Raw genomic sequence first — 25029 nt, 5'->3', positions numbered from 1 at the left:
ACTTGAGCATATAATTTGCATACCTCCCAACATTGGTGACTAAGAATGAGGGACACAGGAGCCATGTTGGGAGGGGAGGTATCATAGTTAGTGGTGCGTAATTGTGGGTTTTCCATGGGTGGGGCTGAGGGAAATTCTGTAAAGAGGGACATATGGTTGTCTCAGAGGGACAGAGCTCAGTATCAGGGACTGTGGGACAGCTAGGTGGTCTGTGTAACTGGTATGGGTGGGCTGGAGGCACCATGCATTTGGCCTAATATCTCTCTTGGCAATACAGCTTTAATTTGTAATTTTGAGACATCAGTTTTAACAGTAATTGCAATCATCTCTTTATAGAAATGGTGGTTGATACATGGAATAATCAACCAGCAGAAGGTACAAAAACAAGGATTTAAAGAAAAAACATAATTTATACTTACCTGATAAATTTATTTCTCTTGTAGTGTATCCAGTCCATGGATCATCCATTACTTATGGGATATTCTCCTTCCCAACAGGAAGTTGCAAGAGATCACCCACAGCAGAGTTGCCACATAGCTCCTCCCCTAACTGCCATATCCAGTCATTCGACCGAAAACATGCAGAGAAAGGAAAAACCATAGGGTGCAGTGGTGACTGTAGTTTAAATGAAAAAATTACCTGCCTTAAAAGGACAGGGCGGGCCGTGGACTGGATACACTACAAGAGAAATAAATTTATCAGGTAAGTATAAATTATGTTTTCTCTTGTTAAGTGTATCCAGTCCACGGATCATCCATTACTTATGGGATACCAATACCAAAGCTAAAGTACACGGATGATGGGAGGGACAAGGCAGGTACTTAAACGGAAGTTACCACTGCCTATAAAAACCCTTTCTCCCAAAAATAGCCTCCGAAGAAGCAAAGAATCAAATTTGTTAAATTTGAAAAAGTATAAAACGCAGACCAAGACTCCATCTTGTAAATCTGTTCAACAGAAGCCTCATTTTTAAAAAGACCCAAGTGAAAACCATAGCTCTAGTAGAATGAGCTGTAATCCCTTCAGGAAGGCTGCTGTCCAGCAGTCTCCTAAGCTAAATTAATTGTGCTTTTTTTTTTTTTAAACTAAAAGACAGAGAGGTTGCTGAAGTCTTTGACCTCTCCTCTGACCAGAATAGACAACAAACAAGGTGAATGTTTGATGAAGATCTGTAGTAGCTTGTAAGTAAAACTTTAAAGGACGAACCACGTCCAAATTGTGTAATAGACGTTCCTTCTTTGAAGAAGGATAAGGGAACAAGAATGGAACAACAATTTCTTGAGTGATATTCTTGTTAGATACCACCTTAGGTAAAAACCCAGGTTGGTACACAGGACCACCTTATCCGTACGGAGGACCAGATAAGGAGAATTACATTGTAACGCAGATAACTCGGAGACTCTACGAGCCGAGGAAATAGCTACCAAAAAGGAACTTTCCAAGATAAAAGTTTGATATCTATGGAATGAAAAAGGTTCAAACGGAACTCCTTGAAGAACCTTAAGAACCAGGTTTAAGCTCCATGGCGGAGCAACAGTTTTAAACACAGGCTTGGTTCTAACCAAAGCCTAACCAAATGCCTGAACATCTAGAATACCTGCCAGACGCTTGTGCAAAAGAATAGACAGAGTAGAAATCTGTCCTTTTAAGGAACTAGCTGACAACCCTTTTCTCAAAATCATTGTGGAGAAAAGATAATATCCTTGGAATCCCAAATTTACTCCATGAGTAACCCTTGGATTCATAACAATAAGATATTTACACCATATCTATGTTAATTTTCCTAGAGACAGGATTTCATGCCTGTATTAAGGTATCAATGACTGACTCGGAGAAGTCATGCTTTGATAACATCAAGCGTTCAGTCTCCAGACAGTCCATCTCAGATTAGTTATATTTAGATGGTTGAAAAGACCCTGAGGCAGAGGGTCCTGTCTCAGAAACAGAGACCGTGGTGGAAGGATGACATGTCCACCAGATCTGTATACCAAGTCCTGCGTGGCCACGCAGGCGCTGCCAAAAACACCAAAGCACTCTCCTGCTTGATCTTGTGTAAACACCTCCGGAGGGAATCCCACTCCTCCAGATGAAAAGTCTGACGACTTAGAAAATCCGCCTCCCAGTTCTCAACACCTGGGATATGGATAGCTGACAGACAAGAGAGAGACTCTGTCCAGTGAATTATTTTAAGACTGCTAACATCGCTAGGAAACTATGTTCCCCCTTGATGGATGATGTAAGCCACAGTCGTGATATTGTCCGACTGAAAAATGATGTACCTCAGAGTTGCTAACTGAGGCCAAGTCTGAAGAGCATGGAATACCGCTCCCAGTTCCAGAATATACCTTAGAAGGAGGGTCTCCTCCTGAGTCCACTATCCCTGAGCCTTCAGGGAGTTCCAGACTGTATCCCAACCTAAAAGGCTGGCATCTGTTGTAACAATTGTCCCATCTGACCTGCGGAAAGTCATACCCTTGGACAGATGGACCCGAGATAGTCCCCAGAGAAGAAAATCTCTGGTCTCTTGGTCCAGATTTAACAGGAGAACAAATCTGTGTAATCCCCGTTCCTCTGACTGAGTCTGCATAGTTGCAGCAGTCTGAAATGAAGGCGTGCAAACGGTACTATGTCCCTTGCCGCTACCATTAAGCCAATTACATTCATATACTGAGCCACCAAAGGGAATGAAGCGGATGGAATGAAGAACACAACAGAAATTTAGAAACTTTGACAACCTGGACTCCGTCAGGTAAATTTTCATTTCTACAAAATCTATCAGAATCCCTAGGAGGGAAACCCTTGAGATTGGGGATAGAGAACTCTTCTTGTTCACTTTTCCACCCATGCGATCTCAGAAATGCCAGTACTACGTCCGTATGAGACTTGGCAACTTGGATGTTTGACGCCTGTATCAGGATGTCGTCTAAATAAGGGGCCACTTCTATGCCCCGCGGCCTAAAGACCGCCAAAGCGACCCCAGAACCTCTATAAAGATTCTTGGGGCTGTAGTTAACCCTAAAGGAAAGAACTACAAAACTGGTAATGCCTGTTTAAAAAGGCAACCTGAAAAACCGATGGTAATCTTTCTGCATCGTAATGTTAGGATAAGCATCCTTCAAATCCATTGTAGCCCTCTAGTGACTCTCCTGGATCATAGTTAAGATGGTACGAATAGTTTCCAACTTAAATGATGGAATTCTGAGGAATTTGTTCAAATCTATTTTGGATTTAAAGATCTTAAAGTTTCCCTCTCCTTGGGAACCACAAACAGATTTGAGTAAAAACTCTATCCCTGTTCCTCCCCTGGAACTGGATGGGTCTCGTACACAGTGTAAGAATGCCTCTTTCTTTATCTGGTTTGCAGATAATTGTGAAAGGTGAAATCTCCCCTTCTTTGGGGGAAGCTTTGAAATCCAGAAGATATCTCTGGAATATAATTTCCAATGCCCAGGGATCCTGGGCCTCTCTCTCACGTCCACGCCTGGGCGAAAGATGAAAGTCTGCCCCCTACAGGGTCCGTTACCGGATAGGGAGCCGTTCTACCCGCTGTCTTAGAGGCAGCAGCAGGCTCCTTGGCCTGCTTATCTTTGTTCCAGGTCTGGTTGTCACCAGACCGTCTTGGAGTTTCGAAAATTAGACTTTTTTGTTCCTGAGGAAGGGCATTACCTTTTCCTCCAGTGATATTAGTAATAATCTCCTTCAAACCAGGCCCGAATAGGGTCTGCCCCTTGAAAGGGAGTTAAGTAGCTTATTTATTAAAGTCACGACAGCTGACCATAATATAAGCTCTAGCGCTGTGCGCGCCAGCATAGTAAAAACAGAATTCTTAGCCGTTAGTTTAGTCAAAAGAAAACAAGGCATCAGAAAAAAAGGAATTGGCTAGCTTAAGTGCTCTAAGCTTGTCAAGTATTCATTCAATGGAGTCGCTACCTGTAAAGCCTCAACCAGAGACTCAAACCAGAACGCCGCAGCAGCAGTGACAAAAGCAATGCATGCAAGGGGCTACAGGATAAAACCTTGTTGAATAACATTTTCTAAAAAAGCACAACTGTCCTCGACAGGGCTAGTGATACTCTTAGCTAGAGTAGAAACTCTTCTCTCCACCTTAGGGACCGTCTGCCATAAGTTCCCGTGTGGTGGCATCTGTTAGAAACAGTTTTCTAAAAATAGGAGGGGAAGAGAACGGCACACCTGGTCTATCCCATTCCTTATTAATAATTTCCGTAAACCTCTTTAGGTATTGAAAGAAACATCAGTACACACCGGCATTGTATAGTATCTATTCAGTCTACACAATTTCTAGCACTGTAATTGTAAACCAGTCATTCAGAGCTGCTAAAACCTCCCTGAGCAACAAGTGGAGGATCTTAAGCATAAATTTTAAATATAGAAATATCGGAATCAGGTTAAATCATCTCCCCTGAATCACAAATATGACCCACTGCATATAGTGAGGCAGTAACAGACATGGTTCTTGACACATCTGTATGCTCTGTATCTATCCCCAGAGCTATCTCGCTTTCCTTTAATTTCAGGTAGTCTGACTAATACCGCTTCCAGAGTATTATTCATAACTTTCGCCATGTCTTGTAAAATAAACACTATAAGAGCCCCTGATGTACTAGGCGCCATTTGAGCGTGAATCCCTGGAGCGGGAGTCGAAGAGTCTGACACGTGGGGAGAGTTAGACGGCATAACTTCCCCCTCGACAGAAACCTCTGATAAAATAAACGCTATGGGCGCCCTTGAACCACTTGGCGCCATTTGAGCGTGAGTCCCTAAAGCGGGAGTCAAAGGGTCTGACACGTGGGGAGAGTTAGTCGGCATAACTTCCCCCTCGACAGAATCCTCTGGTGATAATGTTTTTAAAGACAAAAAATGATCTTTATTGTTTAACATGAAATGGCTTTTAAACATAATGAACACAGAGCTTCCTCTATGTCAGACATGTTACAACAGACTAATAATGAGACTAGTAAGCTTGGAAAACACTTTAAATCAAGTGAACAAGCAAATATAAAAAACGTTACTGTGCCTTTGTAAAAAGGCAGTAAATCAAACGAAATTTTTACAGTATATGTAATAAGTTCACAGAGCATTGCACCCACTTGCAAATGGATGATTAACCCCTTAATGCAAAAAACAGATAAAAAAAACGACATAGACTTTTTTAACAGGTACAACAAAACTGCCACAGCTGAGCTGTGGATTACCTTCCCTATAAACGATTTTGGAAGTCTTTTTAGCCCTTTAGAGATGTCCTGTAGTATTCAAAGGACTGCTGAGGGAATCTGGATGATTCATTTTGTAAATTTAACTGTGCAAAAAAGCTCTAAATTAGATCCCTCCCACTCATATTACAACAGAGGGAAACCTCAGTTAACTGTTGCTATGCAGAAATTAAGCCAGCCATGTTGAAAAATTATGCCCCAATAAACCTTATCACCAATGTACCTCAAAAAAAAAAAACGATTAAACATGCCAGCAAACGTTTTTAAAACAACCTTCTTTTAAAGAGTATGTATTTCTATTAATAAGCCTGTATTGCTTTCCCTGCATTAAGGCTTAAATTAGATTATTTCAGTATCAGCAGCATTTTCATAGTCAATTCCATTCCTTAGAAAATTACTTTACTGCACATACATTAATAAGCCTGCTAACAGTCGCTTTCACTGCATTAAGGCTTTACTTATATTAATTTGATAACAGCAGCATTTTCTTAGTCAATTCCATTCCTTAGAAAATTGTTTTACTGCACATACATTAATAAGCCTGCTAACAGTCGCTTTCACTGCATTAAGGCTTTACTTACATTAATTTGGTAACAGCAGCATTTTCTTAGTCAATTCCATTCCTTAGAAAAATATTTTACTGCACATACCTCATTTGCAGGAAAACCCGCACGCTGTCCCCCATCTGAAGTTTACCTCACTCCTCAGAATGTGTGAGAAAACAGCCAGTGGATCTTAGTTACTTCTGCTAAGATCATAGAAAAACGCAGGCAGATTCTTCTTCCAAATACTGCCTGAGAGAAAAACAGCACACTCCGGTGCCATTTAAAAATAACAAACTTTTGATTGAAGAAATAAATTAAGTATAAAACACCACTCCTCTTGCGGACCTCCTTCTATGTTGAGAGTTGCAAGAGAATGACTGGATATGGCAGTTAGGGGAGGAGCTATGTGGCAACTCTGCTGTGGGTGATCTCTTGCAACTTCCTGTTGGGAAGGAGAATATCCCATAAGTAATGAATGATCCGTGGACTGGATACACTTAACAAGAGAAATGGGGATACGCAAAAAACTTTTTTTGATGGCCCCAAACACTCCTTTTCTTTCTAAATCTGATTGAAAATCCTGGGTTTTTATCTACAGTATAACAAACAAGCAAACCATGTGCTACTATTGTTGCACATTACCACAGATCTAATTGCCACCCCCCAGCTGCAGAAACCCATGAATGTAGTTACAACTTTTAGAACACATGATGTAACTGCCTGATATTTTCTCCTTTTCACTTTATGGTCTCTTTGATGTTAATATAAACTTGTTATAAAAGTTTCCCCTTTGTACTGCTACAGTAAACAGGACAGGCAGATACACACAGCTTGGGACTAACTTGGGCAGTTACTGGAAATTCCTCATCCTCATGCCTTACCCTTTGACAAAACCATCCAGTGCTATTTCTAGACCTGATTGATCAGTACTTTGTGATTCTCTATATGTATCGCAAGGATTTATACTTTGCAAATCATGTTATTTATCTCCTAGTTTTGTTTCTGTTCCAATCAGTACTGGGTTTTTTTAGTCGGAATTTCAAAAGGTGAAGAAAAAAAAAAGGAAATGCAGGAGAAATAACAAAAGCATATTGCAATATTTTTAGTACACATAATTAAAACATTTTATATTACAATGTAAATGTTTTGTCTCCTTAATTACGGATATATAATATGCATATTCAAAAATGACTTAAAGGGACATGAAACCCAATTTTTTTCCTTTCATGATTTAGAAAGAGCAGGCAATTTTAAACAACTTTCTAATTTACGTCTATTATCTAATTTGCTTCATTCTCTTGATATCCTTTGCTGAAAAGCATATCTAGATAGGCTCAGTCGCTGCTGATTGGTGGCTTCAGATAGATGCCTCGTGTGATTGACTCACCTTTGTGCATTGCTATTTCTTCAACAAAGGATATCTAAAGAATGATGCAAATTAGATCATAGAAGTATTGTAAATTGGAATGTTGTTTAAAATTGCATTATCTATCTGAATTGTGAAAGAAAAATTTTGGGTTTAATGTCCCTTTAAATGTTCCCTTAATATCCTAAAGATATATCTGTTAAAAGCCTATACATAACCTTTATAGCTTCAGATCAGCTCTACTAGGCAGCCCAGTAGAGCACAGAATGTAAGATTACAGAACATATTACAAGTATTATCATCTAATCCAAGGGTCCACAATCCCAGGAGCTAGGGAGGCACTAGCACCTTAAAATTAGGCCATGGCTTAGAGCCCCCAAGACACCCATGGGTGCCCCCACTGACCAGCACCAGACGCATATATATAAAATGTATACATACAGATACATATGGGTCTATGAATATAATATATATATATTTATATCAAAGTGAAGGCCAAAAGTTTCTGGCTCCTAAATTTATGGTCTGTTTGTTTTTGGGTGTTCTTTTATTGGTAAGATTAAGTTTTAACAAATTTCTTCAAAATCTAAAAGTCACCTAAACTATCTAAGCACAAAACTACAATGGTTGGAGGCTGGTTTTATAATCTATGATTTATCAGCAGGGGTCGATTCTCTAAAGCCCTCTGGTTTGCCAAGATTCTATAAAGTGCCTCGTCAGTATTAAGAGACCTCAGGGATTGTTTTAAAGCCAAATATTACATGGTATCTTTATGCTTTATGTTAAGGAGAGACACTTACTTTACAATATAATGTTCAGTAAAATAAGTTGGTTTCCTCTTCAGGATGGTGCGTTTTTGAGAATCTTGCTATTTTGTCTCTTTTCTATAATTAGGTCTGAATGATAAAAAAAACTAAGAAGAAACATCAGAATACATTTTTTTATTGGCTGTGCTAAGATGCAGTTCCTCTTAATTGCTGTGCAGTGTCTTTAAATAGTATGGGATCTTTTTGTGGTGAAAATGACCAGTTTCTTATGGTGTGTCTTGGATCAGGTACAGGATAAGTTGCCAGAAGAAGTTTCTGGTAGTTGGTATAACTCAGTGCCGCAGCAAATACTTTCACAGGGTGTTCAGTCTAAAGTCACTTTTCCTGGATAATTTTTCAGGAGCATCAGATGCCATGAGAGAGAAATCACGGAATATATCCAAATATGTTTCATCACCTGCAGAAGAGAAATATGTTGAAAAAAGTGCACACAAGGTAATACAAAATGATATATATAGTAATATACAGGCCAGTAAGAAGGTGATTTGTCTAACATGCCTGTAATGTATCTTGTATATATTTGATGCAGTATTAAAAGTGGTTTTAAAAACCAGGCACTCATTCATGAAAATGTACATTCACTTTAACTGTGGTCTTGGAATGATGGTCTGGGAGTAATATAAATAGAGATCTGACAGATTAACAGTGGCTTATTTCAGTGAAGAGAGACAGATTGTTAAAGGGACACTGAACCCAAATTTTTTCTTTTGTGATTCAGATAGAGCATGCAATTTTAATAAACTTTCTTATTTACTCTTATTATCAATTTTTCTTCGTTTTCTTGCTATCTTTATTTGAAAACAAAAGTCTAGAACCCTGGACAGCATGAATTTATCCACCAATCAGCAAGAACAACCCAGGTTGTTCATCACAAATGGGCCGGCATCTAAACTTACATTCTTGCTTTTCAAATAAAAATATCAAGAGAATGAAGAACATTTGATAATATGAGTAAATTAGAAAGTTGCCTAAAATTGCATGCTCTATCTGAATCACAAAATAAAAAAATTGGGTTCAGTGACCCTTTAATGACTTGATTAGAGGTAGACATCTCAACCTTGCTTCTTCCCCTAATAGGCAAGATTTTAAGTGTCTCAAAAACTGAGTACAGGTAGCCCTCAGTTTACGCCGGGGTTAGGTTCCAGAAGGAATGGTTGTAAATCGAAACCGTTGTAAATTGAAACCCAGTTTATAATGTAAGTCAATGGAAAGTTCCAAGCCCCTCTCAAAATTGTCAGAAGTAACACCTCATACATTATTTTTAAAGCTTTGAAATGAAGACTTTAATGCTAAACAGCATTATAAACCTAATAAAATAATCACACAACACAGAATATATAATTAAACTAAGTTAAATGAACAAAAACATTTGCTAAACAGCATTATAAACCTAATAAAATAATCACACAACACAGACTTCTCTTGCATTTTTCTGCAAACAGTTCATTCTATGCATTCCAATCTGGACTGATTTATAGACAGGAAGATCTTGTTCCTTTGAACTCTGCTCGATAGCTCAGGTCATTAATTTCAGCTTGTTTGGCTTTTCTGCAACACAAGCGGACAGCAGTCACATGACTGGAAAAAAACATAATTTATGTAAGAACTTACCTGATAAATTCATTTCTTTCATATTAGCAAGAGTCCATGAGCTAGTGACGTATGGGATATACATTCCTACCAGGAGGGGCAAAGTTTCCCAAACCTCAAAATGCCTATAAATACACCCCTCACCACACCCACAATTCAGTTTAACGAATAGCCAAGAAGTGGGGTGATAAGAAAGGAGCGAAAGCATCAAAAATAAGGAATTGGAATAATTGTGCTTTATACAAAAAAATCATAACCACCACAAAAAGGGTGGGCCTCATGGACTCTTGCTAATATGAAAGAAATGAATTTATCAGGTAAGGTCTTACATAAATTATGTTTTCTTTCATGTAATTAGCAAGAGTCCATGAGCTAGTGACGTATGGGATAGCAGATACCCAAGATGTGGAACTTCCACACAAGAGTCACTAGAGAGGGAGGGATAAAATAAAGACAGCCAATTCCGCTGAAAAAATAATCCACAACCCAAATAAAAAAAATGAAATAATAAGCAGCAGAATCAAACTGAAACAGCTGCCTGAAGTACTTTTCTACCAAAAACTGCTTCTGAAGAAGAGAAAACATCAAAATGGTAGAATTTAGTAAAAGTATGCAAAGAAGACCAAGTTGCTGCTTTGCAAATTTGATCAACAGAAGCTTCATTCCTAAAAGCCCAGGAAGTAGAAACTGACCTAGTAGAATGAGCTGTAATCCTTTGAGGCAGGGACTTACCCGACTCTACATAAGCATGATGAATCAAAGATTTTAACCAAGATGCCAAAGAAATGGCAGAAACCTTCTGACCTTTCCTGGAACCAGAAAAGATGACAAATAGACTAGAAGTCTTTCTAAAACCTTTAGTAGCTTCAACATAATATTTCAAAGCTCTAACTACATCCAAAGAATGTAAAGATTTCTCCAGAGAATTCTTAGGATTAGGACACAATGAAGGGACAACAATCTCTCTACTAATGTTGTTAGAATTCACAACCTTAGGTAAAAATTTAAATGAAGTCCGCAACACTGCCTTATCCTGATGAAATATCAGGAAAGGAGATTCACAAGAAAGAGCAGATAACTCAGAAACTCTTCTAGCAGAAGAGATGGCTAAAAGGAACAACACTTTCCAAGAAAGTAATTTAATATCCAGAGAATGCATAGGTTCAAACGGAGGAGCCTGTAAAGCCCTCAGAACCAAATTAAGACTCCAAGGAGGAGAGATTGACTTAATGACAGGCTTGAAACGAACAAAGCCTGTACAAAACAATGAATATCAGGATGATTAGCAATCTTTCTGTGAAAAAGAACAGAAAGAGCAGAGATTTGACCTTTCAAAGAGCTTGCAGACAAACCCTTATCCAAACCATCCTGAAGAAACTGTAAAATTCTAGGAATTCTAAAAGAATGCCAAGAGAATTTATGAAAAGAACACCAAGAAATGTAAGTCTTCCAGACTCGATAATAAATCTTTCTAGACACAGATTTACGAGCCTGTATCATAGTATTAATCACTGAGTCAGAGAAACCTCTATGACTAAGAATCAAGCATTCAATCTCCATACCTTCAAATTTAATGATTTGAGATCCTGATGGAAAAAAGGGCCTTGAGATAGAAGGTCTGGCCTTAACGGAAGTGTCCAAGGTTGGCAACTTGCCATCCGAACGAGATCCGCATACCAAAACCTGTGAGGCCATGCTGGAGCCACCAGCAATACAAACGAACGTTCCATTAGAATTTTGGAAATCACTTTTGGAAGAAGAACCAGAGGCGGAAAGATATAAGCAGGTTGATAATTCCAAGGAAGCGACAGCGCGTCCACTGCTTCCGCCTGAGGATCCCTGGATCTGGACAGATACCTGGGAAGTTTCTTGTTTAGATGAGAGGCCATCAGATCTATTTCTGGAAGTCCCCAGATTTGAACAATCTGAAGAAATACCTCTGGGTGAAGAGACCATTCGCCCGGATGTAACGTCTGGCGACTGAGATAATCCGCTTCCCAATTGTCTACACCTGGGATATGAACCGCAGAGATTAGACAGGAGCTGGATTCCGCCCATACAAAATAGCCTGAGGACTGTGAGTCCCTCCTTGATGATTGACATACGCCATGGTTGTGACATTGTCTGTCTGAAAACAAATAAACGATTCTCTCTTCAGAAGAGGCCAGAACTGAAGAGCTCTGAAAATCGCACGGAGTTCCAAAATGTTGATTGGTAATTTCGCCTCCTGAAATTCCCAAACCCCCTGCGCTGTCAGAGATCCCCATACAGCTCCCCAACCTGAGAGACTCGCATCTGTTGAGATTACAGTCCAGGTTGGACGAACAAAAGAGGCCCCTTGAATTAAACAATGGCGATTCAACCACCAAGTCAGAAAAGATCGAACATTGGGATTTAAGGATATTAATTGTGATATCTTTGTATAATCCCTGCACCACTGGTTCAGCATACAAAGCTGAAGAGGTCTCATGTGAAAGCGAGCAAAGGGGATCGCGTCCGATGCAGCAGTCATGAGACCTAGAATTTCCATGCACAAAGCTACCGAAGGGAACGATTGAGACTGAAGGTTTCGACAAGCTGAAACCAACTTCAGACGTCTCTTTTCTGTTAGAGACAAAGTCATGGACACTGAATCTATTTGAAAGCCCAAAAAGGTTACCTTTGTCTGAGGAATCAATGAACTCTTTAGTAAATTGATTCTCCAACCATGTCTTTGAAGAAACAACACAAGTTGATTCGTATGAGATTCTGCAGAATGTAAAGACTGAGCAAGTACCAAGATATCGTCCAAATAGGGAAATACTGCAATACCCTGTTCTCTGATTACAGAGAGAAGGGCACCGAGAACCTTTGAAAAGATCCTTGGAGCTGTTGCTAGGCCAAACGGAAGGGCAACAAACTGGTAATGCTTGTCTAGAAAAGAGAATCTCAGGAACTGATAGTGATCTGGATGAATTGGAATATGAAGATATGCATCCTGTAAGTCTATTGTAGAAATATAATGCCCTTGCTGAACAAAAGGCAGAATAGTCCTTATAGTCACCATTTTGAACGTTGGTATCCTTGCATAACGATTCAATATTTTTAGATCCAGAACTGGTCTGAAGGAATTCTCCTTCTTTGGTACAATGAATAGATTTGAATAAAACCCCAGACCCTGTTCCAGAACTGGAACTGGGACAATTACCCCAGCCAACTCTAGGTCTGAAACACATTTCAGAAATGCCTGAGCCTTCACTGGGTTTACTGGAATGCGAGAGAGAAAAAAAATATTCTCACAGGTGGCCTTACCTTGAAACCTATTCTGTACCCTTGTGAAACAATGTTCTGAATCCAAAGACTGTGAATCGAATTGATCCAAATATCTTTGAAAAATCATAACCTGCCCCCTACCAGCTGTGCTGGAATGAGGGCCGCACCTTCATGTGGACTTGGGAGCTGGTTTTGACTTTCTAAAAGGCTTGGATTTATTCCAGACTGGAGAGGGTTTCCAAACGGAAACCGTTCCTTTAGGGGAAGGGTCAGGCTTCTGTTCCTTATTCTGACGAAAGGAACAAAAACGATTAGCATCCCTGTATTTACCTTTAGATTTTTTGTCCTGAGGCAAAAAGGTTCCTTTCCCCCCAGTAATAGTTGAAATAATTGAATCCAACTGTGAACCAAATAATTTATTACCTTGGAAACAAAGAGAAAGCAAAGTTGACTTAGAAGTCATATCTGCATTCAAACATTTAAGCCATAAAGCTCTTCTAGCTAAAATAGCTAAAGACATATACCTGACATCAATTCTAATGATATCAAAAATGGCATCACAAATAAAGTTATTAGCATGTTGAAGAAGTTTAACAATGCTATAAGCATTATGGTCTGACACTTGTTGCGCTAAAGCCTCCAACCAAAAAGTGGAAGCTGCAGCAACATCAGCCAAAGAAATAGCAGGTCTAAGAAGATTACCTGAACATAAATAAGCTCTCCTTAGAAAGGATTCAAGCTTCCTATCTAAAGGATCCTTAAAGGAAGTACTATCCGCCGTAGGAATAGTAGTACGTTTAGCAAGAGTAGAGATAGCCCCATCAACTTTAGGGATTTTGTCCCAAAACTCTAATCTATCAGATGGCATAGGGTACAATTTCTTAAACCTTGGAGAAGGAGTAAATGAGGTACCCAGACTATTCCATTCCCTAGAAATTACTTCTGAAATAGCATCAGGAACTGGAAAAACTTCTGGAATAACTACATAAGGTTTAAAAACCGAATTTAAACGCTTAGTAGATTTAGTATGAAGAGGACTAGACTCCTCCATATCTAATGCAATCAACACTTCTTTAAGTAAAGAACGAATAAATTCCATCTTAAATAAATATGAAGATTTATCAGTGTCAATATCTGAGGCAGAATCTTCTGAACCAGATAGATCCTCATCAGAAACAGATAAGTCAGAATGATGGCGGTCACTTAAAAATTCATCTGAAATATGAGAAGTTTTAAAAGACCTTTTATGTTTACTGGAAGGAGGAATAACAAACAGAGCCTTCCTAATAGAATTAGAAACAAATTCTTTTACATTAACAGGGACATCCTGAACATTAGATGTTGAAGGAAAAACAACGGGTAAAGGATTATTACTAATGGAGACACTATCTGCGTTAGAAAGTTTATCATGACAGCTAACACAAACTACAGCCGAAGGAACAGATACCAAAAGTTTACAACAAATGCACTTAACTTTGGTAGAACCAGCATCAGGCAGCGTCTTTCCAGAAGTAGATTCTGATCCAGGGTCAGCTTGAGACATCTTGCAATATGTAATAGAGAAAACAACATATAAAGCAAAATTATCAAATTCCTTAAATGACAGTTTCAGGAATGGGAAAAAATGCCAAATAAACAAGCCTCTAGCAACCAGAAGCAATGAAAAAGTGAGACTTAAATAATGTGAAAAAAGGTGGAGACAAGAATGACGCCCACATTTTTGGCGCCAAGTATGACGCCCACATTATTGGCGCCAAGTACAACGCCCATATTTTTGGGCGCCAAGTATGACACCACATCCTCTGACGCCGAAAAAAACGACGCCCACATTTTTTGGCGCAAAAGAACGTCTGAACACAAATACGTCAAAAATGACGCAACCACAAACAAACTTCCGGCGTCAATTAGGGCGCCGGAAATGACAAAATTTTGCGCCAAAAAAGTTTGCGCCAAGAATGACGCAATAAATTGAAGCATTTCAGCCCTCCGCGAGCCTAACAGCCCGCAGGGGAAAAAAAAAAAAAGTAAATTGAAAAAAATTTTAAGGTAAGAAAAAATATTTATTCATATGCATTATCCCAAATAATGAAACTGACAGTCTGAATGAAGGAATACTGATTATCCTGAATCATGGCAAATATAAGTTTAAACACATATATTTAGAACTTTACATATAAAGCGCCCAACCATAGCTTAGAGTGTCATAAATAAAAACAGAATTTATGCTTACCTGATAAATTACTTTCTCCAACGGTGTGTCCGGTCCACGGCGTCATCCTTACTTGTGGGATATTCTCTTCCCCAACAGGAAATGGCAAAGAGTCCCAGCAAAGCTGGTCACATGATCCCTCCTAGGCTCCGCCCACCCCAGTCATTCGACCGACGGACAGGAGGAAATATATATATAGGAGAAACCATATGATACCGTGGTGACTGTAGTTAGAGAAAATAATTCATCAGACCTGATTAAAAAAACAGGGCGGGCCGTGGACCGGACACACCGTTGGAGAAAGTAATTTATCAGGTAAGCATAAATTCTGTTTTCTCCAACATTGGTGTGTCCGGTCCACGGCGTCATCCTTACTTGTGGGAACCAATACCAAAGCTTTAGGACACGGATGAAGGGAGGGAGCAAATCAGGTCACCTAAACGGAAGGAACCACAGCTTGCAAAACCTTTCTCCCAAAAATAGCCTCCGAAGAAGCAAAAGTATCAAATTTGTAAAATTTGGCAAAAGTGTGCAGTGAAGACCAAGTCGCTGCCTTACATATCTGGTCAACAGAAGCCTCGTTCTTGAAGGCCCATGTGGAAGCCACAGCCCTAGTGGAGTGAGCTGTGATTCTTTCAGGAGGCTGCCGTCTGGCAGTCTCATAAGCCAATCGGATGATGCTTTTAAGCCAAAAGGAAAGAGAGGTAGAAGTCGCCTTTTGACCTCTCCTTTTACCAGAATAAACAACAAACAAGGAAGATGTTTGTCTGAAATCTTTAGTAGCCTCTAAATAGAACTTTAGAGCACGGACAACGTCTAAATTGTGTAACAAACGTTCCTTCTTTGAAACTGGATTCGGACACAAAGAAGGTACAACTATCTCCTGGTTAATATTTTTGTTAGAAACAACTTTAGGAAGAAAACCAGGCTTAGTACGCAAAACCACCTTATCTGCATGGAACACCAGATAAGGAGGAGAACACTGCAGAGCAGATAATTCTGAAACTCTTCTAGCAGAAGAAATTGCAACCAAAAACAAAACTTTCCAAGATAGTAACTTAATATCTATGGAATGTAAGGGTTCAAACGGAACCCCTTGAAGAACTGAAAGAACTAAATTTAGACTCCAGGGAGGAGTCAAAGGTCTGTAAACAGGCTTGATCCTAACCAGAGCCTGAACAAATGCTTGAACATCTGGCACAGCTGCCAGTCTTGTGTAGTAAGACAGATAAAGCAGAGATCTGTCCCTTTAGAGAACTTGCAGATAATCCTTTCTCCAAACCTTCTTGAAGAAAGGAGAGAATCTTAGGAATTTTGATCTTATTCCATGGGAATCCTTTGGATTCACACCAACAGATATATTTTTTCCATATTTTATGGTAAATTTTTCTAGTTACAGGTTTTCTGGCCTGAACCAGAGTATCTATCACCGAATCTGAAAACCCACGCTTTGATAGAATCAAGCGTTCAATCTCCAAGCCGTCAGTTGGAGGGATACCAGATTTGGGTGTTCGAATGGACCTTGAACAAGAAGGTCCTGTCTCAAAGGTAGCTTCCATGGTGGAGCCGATGACATATTCACCAGGTCTGCATACCAAGTCCTGCGTGGCCACGCAGGAGCTATCAAGATCACCGAGGCACTCTCCTGATTGATCCTGGCTACCAGCCTGGGAATGAGAGGAAACGGTGGGAATACGTAAGCTAGGTTGAAAGTCCAAGGAACTACTAGTGCATCTACTAGAGTCGCCTTGGGATCCCTGGATCTGGACCCGTAGCAAGGAACCTTGAAGTTCTGACGAGACGCCATCAGATCCATGTCTGGAATGCCCCATAATTGAGTTATTTGGGCAAAGATTTCCGGATGGAGTTCCCACTCCCCCGGATGAAATGTCTGACGACTCAGAAAATCCGCTTCCCAATTTTCCACTCCTGGGATGTGGATCGCAGACAAGTGGCAGGAGTGATCCTCCGCCCATTTAATTATTTTGGTCACTTCTTTCATCGCCAGGGAACTCTTTGTTCCCCCTTGATGATTGATATACGCAACAGTCGTCATGTTGTCTGATTGGAACCTTATGAATTTGGCCTTTGCTAGTTGAGGCCAAGCTCTGAGAGCATTGAATATCGCTCTCAGTTCCAGAATGTTTATCGGGAGAAGAGACTCTTCCCGAGACCATAGACCCTGAGCTTTCAGGGATTCCCAGACCGCACCCCAGCCCACTAGACTGGCGTCGGTCGTGACAATGACCCACTCTGGCCTGCGGAAGCTCATTCCCTGGGACAGATGGTCCAGGGTCAGCCACCAACGGAGTGAATCTCTAGTCTTTTGATCTACTTGAATCATTGGAGACAAGTCTGTATAATCCCCATTCCACTGTTTGAGCATGCACAGTTGTAATGGTCTTAGATGAATTCGTGCAAAAGGAACTATGTCCATTGTTGCAACCATCAATCCTATTACTTCCATGCACTGCGCTATGGAAGGACGAGGAACAGAATGAAGCACTTGACAAGAGCTTAGAAGTTTTGATTTTCTGACCTCTGTCAGAAAAATCCTCATTTCTAAGGAATCTATTATTGTTCCCAAGAAGGGAACTCTTGTTGACGGGGACAGAGAACTCTTTTCTTTGTTCACCTTCCATCCGTGAGATGTGAGAAAGGCTAAAACGATGTCCGTATGAGCCTTTGCCTTTGACAGGGACGACGCTTGTATTAGAATGTCGTCCAAGTAAGGTACTACTGCAATGCCCCTTGGTCTTAGAACCGCTAGAAGGGACCCTAGCACCTTTGTGAAAATCCTTGGAGCAGTGGCTAATCCGAATGGAAGAGCCACAAACTGGTAATGTTTGTCCAGAAAAGCGAACCTTAGGAACTGATGATGTTCCTTGTGGATAGGGATATGTAGGTATGCATCCTTTAGATCCACGGTAGTCATAAATTGACTTTCCTGGATGGTGGGTAGAATCGTTCGAATAGTTTCCATTTTGAACGATGGTACCCTGAGAAATTTGTTTAGGATCTTCAAATCCAAAATTGGTCTGAACATTCCCTCTTTTTTGGGAACTACGAACAGATTGGAATAAAATCCCATTCCTTGTTCCTTTATTGGAACTGGGTGTATCACTCCCATCTTTAACAGGTCTTCTACACAATGTAAGAATGCCTGTCTCTTTATTTGGTTTGAGGATAAGTGAGACTTGTGGAACCTTCCCCTTGGGGGTAGTTCCTTGAATTCCAGGAGATAACCTTGAGAAACTATTTCTAGCGCCCAAGGATCCTGAACATCTCTTGCCCAAGCCTGAGCAAAGAGAGAGAGTCTGCCCCCCACCAGATCCGGTCCCGGATCGGGGGCTACTCCTTCATGCTGTCTTGTTAGCAGTGGCAGGCTTCTTGGCCTGCTTACCCTTGTCCCAGCCTTGCATTGGTTTCCAGGCTGGTTTGGGTTGTGAGGCATTACCCTCTTGCTTAGAGGATGCAGAATTAGAGGCTGGTCCATTTCTGCGAAAGGGACGAAAATTAGGCTTATTTTTAGCCTTAAAAGACCTATCCTGTGGAAGGGCGTGGCCCTTTCCCCCAGTGATGTCTGAAATAATCTCTTTCAAATCAGGTCCAAATAAAGTTTTACCTTTGAAAGGAATGTTAAGTAATTTTGTCTTGGATGACACATCCGCTGACCAAGACTTTAGCCAAAGCGCTCTGCGCGCCACAATAGCAAACCCTGAATTTTTCGCCGCTAATTTTGCCAATTGCAAAGCGGCATCTAAAATAAAAGAGTTAGCCAATTTAAGTGCGTGAACTCTGTCCATAACCTCCTCATATGGAGTTTCTCTACTGAGCGACTTTTCTAGTTCCTCGAACCAGAACCACGCTGCCATAGTGACAGGAACAATGCATGAAATTGGTTGTAGAAGGTAGCCTTGCTGTACAAAAATCTTTTTAAGCAAACCTTCCAATTTTTTATCCATAGGATCTTTGAAAGCACAACTATCTTCGATAGGAATAGTAGTGCGTTTGTTTAGATTAGAAATTGCCCCCTCGACCTTGGGGACTGTCTGCCATAAGTCCTTTCTGGGGTCGACCATAGGAAATAATTTCTTAAATATAGGGGGAGGAACAAAAAGGTATGCCGGGCTTTTCCCACTCTTTATTTACTATGTCCGCCACCCGCTTGGGTATAGGAAAAGCGTCGGGGGGCACCGGAACCTCTAGGAACCTGTCCATCTTGCATAATTTCTCTGGAATGACCAAATTGTCACAATCATCCAGAGTAGATAACACCTCCTTAAGCAGTGCGCGGAGATGTTCTAATTTAAATTTAAATGTCACAACATCAGGTTCAGCTTGATGAGAAATTTTTCCTGAATCTGAAATTTCTCCCTCAGACAAAACCTCCCTCATGGCCCCTTCAGATTGGTGAGAGGGTACAGGGACAGAACAATTATCATCAGCGTCCTCTTGCTCTTCAGTGTTTAAAACAGAGCAATCGCGCTTTCTCTGATAAGTAGGCATTTTGGATAAAAGATTTGCTATGGAGTTATCCATTACAGCCGTTAATTGTTGCATGGTAATAAGTATTGGCGCACTAGATGTACTAGGGGCCTCCTGCATGGGCAAAACTGGTGTAGACACAGTAGGAGATGATGTAGTATCATGTTTACTCCCCTCATTTGAGGAATCATCTTGGGCAATATCATTATTTGTGGCAGTACTGTCCTTACTTTGTTTGGACGCTATGGCACAATTATCACATAAATTTAAATGGGGAGACACATTTGCTTACATACATATAGAACATAGCTTATCTGAAGGTACAGACATTTTAAACAGGCTTAAACTTGTCAACAATGCACAAAAAACGAGCTTTAACCCTTAAAATAACGGAACCGGAGCCGTTTTTCAATTTAACCCCTATACAGTCCCAGATACAGTCTTTGCTAAGACCCAACCAAGCCCTGAGGGGAATACGATACCAAATGACGCCTTCTAAAAGCTTTTTCAGAGATTCTTAGATCCTCACACATGCATCTGCATGCCCTGCTCTCAAAAAACTGCGCATTAATGGCGCGAAAATGAGGCTCAGTCTATGACTAGAAAGGCCCCCTGACTGAAAAAGGTGTCCAATACAGTGCCTGCCGTTTTATAAACGTTCCCCAAGATTATAAATGTCAATTGTTAGCCTAAATTTGAATAATATGCACAAATAAAGCAATCGATTTAGCCCATAAAAATGTCTACCAGTTTTTTAGCCCATAATAAGCCCTTTATTCTGTTTGTTTTTGACTAAGAAAATGGCTTACCGGTCCCCATGAGGGGAAATGACAGCCTTCCAGCATTACACAGTCTTGTTAGAAATATGGCTAGTCATACCTTAAGCAGAAGAGTCTGCTAACTGCTTCCCCCAACTGAAGTTACTTCATCTCAACAGTCCTATGTGGAAACAGCAATCGATTTTAGTTACTGTCTGCTAAAATCATCTTCCTCTTACAAACAGAAATCTTCATCCTTTTCTGTTTCAGAGTAAATAGTACATACCAGCACTATTTTAAAATAACAAACACTTGATAGAAGAATAAAAACTACATTTAAACACCAAAAACCATCATCCGTGGAGATGTTGCCTGTGCAACGGCAAAGAGAATGACTGGGGTGGGCGGAGCCTAGAAGGGATCATGTGACCAGCTTTGCTGGGACTCTTTGCCATTTCCTGTTGGGGAAGAGAATATCCCACAAGTAAGGATGACGCCGTGGACCGGACACACCAATGTTGGAGAAATAAGACTTACTTACCCTAAGACACTCATCTACATATAGTAGATAGCCAAACCAGTACTGAAACGAGAATCAGTAGAGGTAATGGTATATATAAGAGTATATCGTCGATCTGAAAAGGGAGGTAGGAGAAGAAATCTCTACGACCGATAACAGAGAACCTATGAAATAAATCCCCTAGAGGAAGACCATTGTATTCAAATAGGCAATGCTCTCTTCACATCCCTCTGACATTCACTGCACGCTGAGAGGAAAACCGGGCTCCAGCCTGCTGCAAAGCGCATATCAACGTAGAATCTAGCACAAACTTACTTCACCACCTCCATGGGAGGCAAAGTTTGTAAAAACATAATTTATGCTTACCTGATAAATTCCTTTCTTCTGTAGTGTGATCAGTCCACGGGTCATCATTACTTCTGGGATATTAACTGCTCCCCTACAGGAAGTGCAAGAGGATTCACCCAGCAGAGCTGCATATAGCTCCTCCCCTCTACGTCACTCCCAGTCATTCGACCAAGGACCAACGAGAAAGGAAAAGCCAAGGGTGAAGTGGTGACTGGAGTATAAATTAAAAAATATTTACCTGCCTTAAAAACAGGGCGGGCCGTGGACTGATCACACTACAGAAGAAAGGAATTTATCAGGTAAGCATAAATTATGTTTTCTTCTGTTAAGTGTGATCAGTCCACGGGTCATCATTACTTCTGGGATACCAATACCAAAGCAAAAGTACACGGATGACGGGAGGGATAGGCAGACTCTTTATACAGAAGGAACCACTGCCTGAAGAACCTTTCTCCCAAAAATAGCCTCCGATGAAGCAAAGGTGTCAAATTTGTAAAATTTGGAAAAAGTATGAAGCGAAGACCAAGTTGCAGCCTTGCAAATCTGTTCAACAGAGGCCTCATTCTTGAAGGCCCAAGTGGAAGCCACAGCTCTAGTAGAATGAGCTGTAATTCTTTCAGGGGGCTGCTGTCCAGCAGTCTCATAAGCTAAACGAATTATGCTACGAAGCCAAAAAGAAAGAGAGGTAGCGGAAGCTTTTTGACCTCTCCTCTGCCCAGAGTAAATGACAAACAGAGAAGACGTTTGTCGGAATTCCTTAGTTGCCTGCAAGTAAAATTTTAGAGCCCGGACTACATCCAGGTTGTGCAGTAGACGTTCCTTCTTTGAAGAAGGATTTGGGCATAAAGAAGGAACAACAATCTCTTGATTGATATTCCTGTTAGTAACTACCTTAGGTAAGAACCCAGGTTTAGTACGCAGGACTACCTTATCCGAATGAAAAATCAAATAAGGAGAATCACAATGTAAGGCTGATAATTCAGAGACTCTTCGAGCCGAGGAAATAGCCATTAAAAATAGAACTTTCCAAGATAACAACTTTATATCAATGGAATGAAGGGGTTCAAACGGAACGCCCTGTAAAACATTAAGAACAAGGTTTAAACTCCATGGTGGAGCAACAGTTTTAAACACAGGCTTAATCCTGGCCAAAGCCTGACAAAAAGCCTGGACGTCAGGAACTTCTGACAGACGTTTGTGTAACAGAATGGACAGAGCTGAGATCTGTCCCTTTAATGAACTAGCAGATAAACCCTTTTCTAAACCTTCTTGTAGAAAAGACAATATCCTAGGAATCCTAACCTTACTCCAAGAGTAACCTTTGGATTCACACCAATGTAGGTATTTACGCCATATCTTATGGTAAATCTTTCTGGTAACAGGTTTCCTAGTCTGTATTAAGGTACTAATAACTGACTCAGAAAACCCACGTCTTGATAAAATTAAGCGTTCAATTTCCAAGCAGTCAGCTTCAGAGAAGTTAGATTTTGATGTTTGAAGGGACCCTGTATCAGAAGGTCCTGTTTCAGAGGTAGAGACCAAGGCGGACAGGATGACATGTCCACCAGGTCTGCATACCAAGTCCTGCGTGGCCACGCAGGTGCTATTAGAATCACTGATGCTCTCTCTTGTTTGATTCTGGCTATCAATCGAGGAAGCAACGGGAAGGGTGGAAACACGTAAGCCATCCTGAAGTCCCAAGGTGCTGTCAGAGCATCTATCAGGACTGCTCCTGGATCCCTGGATCTGGACCCGTAACGAGGAAGCTTGGCGTTCTGTCGAGACGCCATGAGATCTATCTCTGGTTTGCCCCAACGTCGAAGTATTTGGGCAAAGACCTCCGGATGAAGTTCCCACTCCCCCGGAAGAAAAGTCTGACGACTTAAGAAATCCGCCTCCCAGTTCTCCACTCCCGGGATGTGGATTGCTGACAGGTGGCAAGAGTGAGACTCTGCCCAGCGAATTATCTTTGATACTTCCATCATAGCTAGGGAGCTTCTTGTCCCTCCCTGATGGTTGATGTAAGCTACAGTCGTGATGTTGTCCGACTGAAACCTGATGAACCCCCGAGTTGTCAACTGGGGCCAAGCCAGGAGGGCATTGAGAACTGCTCTCAATTCCAGAATGTTTATTGGCAGGAGACTCTCCTCCTGACTCCATAGTCCCTGAGCCTTCAGGGAATTCCAGACGGCACCCCAACCTAGAAGGCTGGCGTCTGTTGTTACAATTGTCCAGTCTGGTCTGCTGAATGGCATCCCCCTGGACAGGTGTGGCCGAGAAAGCCACCATAGAAGAGAATTTCTGGTCTCTTGATCCAGATTCAGAGAAGGGGATAAGTCTGAGTAATCCCCATTCCACTGACCTAGCATGCACAGTTGCAGTGGTCTGAGGTGTAAGCGTGCAAAGGGTACTATGTCCATTGCCGCTACTATTAAGCCGATTACCTCCATACATTGAGCCACTGACGGGTGTTGAATGGAATGAAGAGTGCGGCAAGCACTTTGAAGTCTTGATAGCCTGTCCTCTGTCAGGTAAATCTTCATTTCTACAGAATCTATAAGAGTCCCCAGGAAGGGAACTCTTGTGAGTGGAACGAGTGAACTTTTCTTTTCGTTCACCTTCCATCCATGTGACCTTAGAAATGCCAGCACTAACTCTGTATGAGATTTGGCAGTTTGAAAGCTTGAAGCTTGTATCAGAATGTCGTCTAGGTATGGAGCTACCGAGATTCCCCGCGGTCTTAGTACCGCCAGAAGAGCACCCAGAACCTTTGTGAAGATTCTTGGCGCTGTAGCCAATCCGAATGGAAGAGCCACAAACTGGTAATGCCTGTCTAGGAAGGCAAACCTTAGGTACCGGTAATGATCTTTGTGAATCGGTATGTGCAGGTAAGAATCTTTTAAATCTACAGTGGTCATGTACTGACCCTCTTGGATCATAGGTAAAATTGTCCGAATAGTCTCCATCTTGAACGATGGAACTCTTAGGAATTTGTTTAGGATCTTTAAGTCCAGGATTGGTCTGAAAGTTCCCTCTTTTTTGGGAACCACAAACAGATTTGAGTAAAACCCCTGTCCCTGTTCCGATCGTGGAACTGGATGGATTACTCCCATTAACAAGAGCTCTTGTACGCAGCGTAGAAAAGCCTCTTTCTTTGTCTGGATTGTTGACAATCTTGACAGATGAAATCTCTCTCTTGGAGGAGAGTATTTGAAGTCCAGAAGGTATCCCTGAGATATTATCTCTAGCGCCCAGGGATCCTGAACATCTCTTGCCCAAGCCTGGGCGAAAAGAGAAAGTCTGCCCCCCACTAGATCCGATCCCGGATCGGGGGCCCTCAATTCATGCTGTTTTAGGGGCAGCAGCAGGTTTCCTAGTCTGCTTGCCCTTGTTCCAGGACTGGTTAGGTTTCCAGCCTTGTCTGTAGCGAGCAACAGCTCCTTCCTGTTTTGGTGCAGAGGAAGTTGATGCTGCTCCTGCTTTGAAATTACGAAAGGAACGAAAACTAGACTGTCTAGTCTTGGCTTTGGCTTTGTCCTGAGGCAGGGCATGGCCTTTACCTCCTGTAATGTCAGCGATAATCTCTTTCAACCCGGGCCCGAATAAGGTCTGCCCTTTGAAAGGTATATTAAGCAATTTAGACTTAGAAGTAACATCAGCTGACCAGGATTTTAGCCACAGCGCCCTGCGTGCCTGAATGGCGAATCCTGAATTCTTCGCCGTAAGTTTAGTAAGATGTACTACGGCCTCCGAAATGAATGAATTAGCTAGTTTAAGGACTCTAAGCCTGTCCGTAATGTCGTCCAGAGTAGCTGAACCAATGTTCTCTTCCAGAGACTCAATCCAGAATGCCGCTGCAGCCGTGATCGGCGCAATGCATGCAAGGGGTTGCAAT

General features: G+C 41.2%; 1 protein-coding gene across 2 annotated transcripts in view; it reads right to left on the bottom strand.

The window, feature by feature from the left end:
• Positions 1–8068: 8068 nt before the first annotated feature.
• Positions 8069–25029, bottom strand: part of ACAP1 (ArfGAP with coiled-coil, ankyrin repeat and PH domains 1) — a 229932-nt gene continuing 212971 nt past the window's right edge. For both annotated transcript variants that reach the window (XM_053718448.1, XM_053718449.1), the window contains one exon: positions 8069–8366. In XM_053718448.1, the coding sequence (XP_053574423.1) occupies positions 8263–8366 (104 nt within the window). In that variant the 3' untranslated portion in view covers positions 8069–8262. The remainder of the gene's footprint in view (positions 8367–25029) is intronic.

This window comes from Bombina bombina, chromosome 6, assembly GCF_027579735.1.
Source record: "Bombina bombina isolate aBomBom1 chromosome 6, aBomBom1.pri, whole genome shotgun sequence".
NCBI lineage: Eukaryota > Metazoa > Chordata > Amphibia > Anura > Bombinatoridae > Bombina > Bombina bombina.
This window is presented reverse-complemented; position numbering and strand designations above follow the sequence as displayed.